Source organism: Mastomys coucha, unplaced genomic scaffold, assembly GCF_008632895.1.
Source record: "Mastomys coucha isolate ucsf_1 unplaced genomic scaffold, UCSF_Mcou_1 pScaffold11, whole genome shotgun sequence".
NCBI classification, from domain to species: domain Eukaryota; kingdom Metazoa; phylum Chordata; class Mammalia; order Rodentia; family Muridae; genus Mastomys; species Mastomys coucha.
Window position 1 is genome coordinate 28,898,412 of NW_022196893.1, and position 4,010 is coordinate 28,902,421.

Below are 4,010 nucleotides of genomic sequence, written 5' to 3' on the forward strand. Positions count from 1 at the left end.
GACAGGGTCTCATGATGTAGACCAGGGTGGCCACAAACTCACAGAGATCCACCTGCCTCTGCCTACTGAGTGCCGCACTATCATGCCAGGCCTCTTCTGTGCCCTTTAGCATCCCTCCTCTATGGATTTTAGAAAAAAGGCAAAGCCAGTGGGGGGGGGGAGGAAAGGAGTGGGGTGGGGGAATAAGCAGTGTGCTAACGGTCCCAACTCACCCCAACCCCTTACTCCTGACCTACACCTGAGGCCCTTGTTTAATCTAAGCCTCTCAGAGGTCTCTAGCTGCCCAGCTCACCTGTTTTACGCAGGGGAAAGTGTTCCGGGGGTTCAGCGGGCAGGCTGGGAACAGGAGGCAGGAAGCTGCTAAGCACGGAGCGGGCAGCTCCCTCTGTGTCCAAGGGCTCAAGAGTTCTGTGGGGCGAGTGTCGGGTGCTTCAGAAGCCCGGGAAGCCCCAAGGCCCTGCAATCTCACTGCGCAGGCGCTTTCCAGAGCTTGCCTGCCAGTGTGGAGCCAGCATGACAGGAGTCATCTCCAGGTGGCAGTAGTGGGTCACCCATGCTAATGCAGATGTTCTGCTTCCGGTATAAATCCGAAGCCTTAAGAGCTTAGGGCTCCCTGGAGACTCAGCGGCTCCTGGGCTAGGAGTCTTTTCTAAGAACCAGGGTTTCTGTGCTTATGGAGGGCCTCAGGTGAGATGTAGGGAGAAAACTGAAGGGGGGAAGAGAGCAGCTATGGGTTGAGGAGGATTGGCCAGATTATATTTAGGCACAGAAAAGAAACAGGTGATGGGTATGGGGGAGGAGAGGGGCCATGTGCACACCCACAAGTGCATCCTACAGGTGCACACCCACAGGTGCATCCTACAGGTGCAAACCCACAGGTGCATCCTACAGGTGCACACTCACAGGTACACACCCACAGGTGCACAACCACAGGTGCATACCCACAGGTGCACACTCGCAGGTGCACACCCACAGGTTCACACTCACAGGTGTACAACCACAGGTGCACACCCACAGGTGAATATGTAGAGAAGAGGGAGCACAGAAAGGACCTGAGGGACAGCAAACTACCTGTAGGGGATACTGGGGCTGCTGGGGTGGACTGTTCTCTCAAGGGCTGCCTGCTGTTTCTTCAGGATCACTTCAGCCAGCTTCTGCTTGACCACACTGCTGGCTACGGCACCTGTAGAGGCAGAGAAATGGGAAGGCTGGCAACGGTGGATAGGAAGCCTCTTAGATACATTCTCTGCAAACTTCCGAGGCCACATTTTCAGTACACGATATCTCAGGGACTCCTCAGGCAAGAGAGCTAGCTAAGCCGGAGGCCAACCCCTCCTGTGAAGCCTCTAGACACTCCCACACCTACCTCTGTTCAGAGGCAGAGCCAACAGAGGGCATCCAAGTAAATGGTGCCCTTCCCACTCATCCCTCCCAGAGACCCAGGCAGAGAAGAGGGGAGACGAGCCCGACCCTTACTTCGCTTGCTCTTGTCTTTATTGAGGAGTTGCCGAAGTTCTTGCTCCTGCTGTCCCCCCTGTAGCTCCGGCATAGGTGGGTCCATTGAGAGCTGTGGACAGAGCCGACAGCTCAGGAGGGGCAGGGGTAAAGGACAGAGCTAAGGTCGGGGGAGGCTAGAGTGTGTCGATGGAGTTCTGTCTTTACCCTCATGGGCTCAGCTGAGCGCTGTTGCAAGCCTGCTAGGAAGAGATGGCGGTGCAGGCGCTGGGGGTGCTGCAGGGTCAGCAGCGCGGGCTCTGGTGCAGGCTCCACTGTGGGCCGCTGGCCCACTCGCAGGTCCATGGGCTGGGGCTGAGAGCCTGCTGTATCTGGCTGGAGGGCAGGGCAGCCTGGGGAGACACAGCAGCAGAGTGAGGTGGAAGACCAGTCTGCAGGAACATGGTCACAGACGACTGGATCCTCTGGGGCCAACTCAACACCAGTCAAAATCCCCTCAGGGAGCCTCTTCCTCGCTTCGGCCAGTCGGCGAGCTACAGGTAGGAACTGGATTCCATTCTACCTGTGAGAAAGGAGGACTGCAGACTACAGGCATGCACCCTTCTGATTGCTGATGGCAAGAACTGAGCCATCTGACTGGACGCATGGTGTCTTCCTCTAGAATGCTTATCCGCTCGCTGTCTTGGGGCTAAGGCTACAAGATTTAATGAGATGGGGACGCAGTTCTAGGCTCCATACCCTCCTTGCCTCTGTCCTTCTGGGAGTGCGGTCAGCCTGGCTTTGCGTGGGAGCGATCAGGCAGGTAAATAGGCCCACTCTGCTCGGCCCTCAAGTTCATGGGCCTCACACACTCTCAGCTGCTACTCTCTCGCTCCCATTCTCTGTACCATTCTGGTCCTGAGATCCAGACATAGTACCCAGAGCTCACACTCAGCCCTGGCTGCCACCTAGGGCCTACTGAACCCTGTTCCCAGGGTAGCCTTCTCAGCTCACCAGGCCCATGAGCTTGTGGTGCCTACTCTAGCCAGCTGTGGGCCTGGTCTGGCAAGGACAGCAGGCTCAGCTGCCTCTTCTCCAGTGTCCTCCGCACCCACGCCAGGAGCACCTTGCCAAGGCCGTGGGTGCAGGAGCTATTTATAGCTCACCAGCAGACCAGGGTCTGTGCCAGCATAGCCAGCTGGCCAGGCTGAGCTGCCAGGGATGCAGAGATGCTGGGAGGTGGGGCTGCTTCAGGGTAGGGGGTGGTCCTACCGAAGGGGAAGGATGAGAATACAAGAGATGGGGGGAGCTCCTCACAGGGGCCTTCTTCAGGCAGCCCCTTCACAGAGTACCATACTATCTGAGGGGTCTGGCACTGACAGGGAATGGTAAGACCCCCAGCAAACGACCAATGAGAAAGTCCAGAAATACAGCCTGACGCGACCATAGAAGTCATAACCTTAACACTTGTGGTTCTTGTGTGCAACAAGACCCCCTGAGCTCCTAGTCCGTGTGCCTTGGATGCTAATGGTTGCTATCTCTTATCCCAAACAAGGAAGTGAGGGCCAAGGTGAGGGCCTGGAGCCACCCAGCCAGGGGCAGAGAGAGGACAGTCTGCAGCCCTGTCTAGCCCAAGGCTCCATTTTCCCACCAACACTCAAGCAATCACCTCCTTTGAAAGGGGCTCCCTCTGGGCAGTGGTGGCGCACGCCTTTAATCCCAGCACTTGGGAGGCAGAGGCAGGTGGATTTCTGAGTTCGAGGCCAGCCTGGTCTACAGAGTGAGTTCCAGGATAGCCAAGGCTACACAGAGAAACCCTGTCTGGGGGGGGGGGGAAGGGGGGCTCCCACTGGGCAAGGAAAGAGCTTGTGGGACATTGTCATGAAGGGGTGTCACACCAACACTGACTGTGAGATGGACATGAGAGAAGTGTCCAGCGAGGCCTACTGTGGCCCTCCAGTTACTAAGCACTCTGAGAGGGTGACTGTGCATCCAGATGCCACCCGCAGGAAACAATGCCTGGATTTGCTGCCCTCAGCCCTGTTCTCGTGGCTACCCAAGAAATCATTCTGGTTGAGTATGAGCCTCCACCGGCAACATATTCTTGGCCCACGTGAGGCCTTAGCCTTCCCCAGCTCTGGTGTACTGGCTTCCTGAGGTCACTCCCTTGATGACACCGGGCTTAGGAGAACCCAAGATGGTTTTCCTATACCTGAGGCTTGTGGTTTCACTCTCAACCAAATTAGGAGCAGCCACCTAACAGCCGCCACCGTCCTTCATTCAGCATGACTACTGCCACTGCAAAGGGATGCTGGGAACAGAGGACTGTCTTCAGAGCTCTGGGAATGCCTGTCTGGGAGGCCTAGCATGTGGGGGCTCCATAGGGTAGCCCCGTGGCAGGGTACAGGAATGGGAAAGTTCTCTGTAGAAGCTGCCTTTAGGCATTTCCCCATGAACACTGCCCAACTTAGTCGGCTCCACCTGAACAATGCCTTTTATCCCATAACAAAGCCAGCACCTTTTATCCCCCCCACCCCCACCCCTCGCCCCCTGGCTGTTGGCTCAACAGTGTCTCC

At 56.8% G+C, this 4,010-nt stretch overlaps 1 protein-coding gene across 9 annotated transcripts in view; it reads right to left on the reverse strand.

Annotated features, from left to right (window-relative positions):
• The window catches only part of Hdac7 (histone deacetylase 7), a 39,834-nt gene that overhangs the window by 17,393 nt on the left and 18,431 nt on the right, over positions 1–4,010 (reverse strand). For all 9 annotated transcript variants that reach the window (XM_031354111.1, XM_031354136.1, XM_031354122.1 and 6 more), the window contains exons 2-5: positions 1,663–1,847; positions 1,477–1,567; positions 1,072–1,183; positions 293–408 (exon numbers count right to left, since the gene is read on the reverse strand). In XM_031354111.1, the coding sequence (XP_031209971.1) occupies positions 293–408; positions 1,072–1,183; positions 1,477–1,567; positions 1,663–1,847 (504 nt within the window). The remainder of the gene's footprint in view (positions 1–292; positions 409–1,071; positions 1,184–1,476; positions 1,568–1,662; positions 1,848–4,010) is intronic.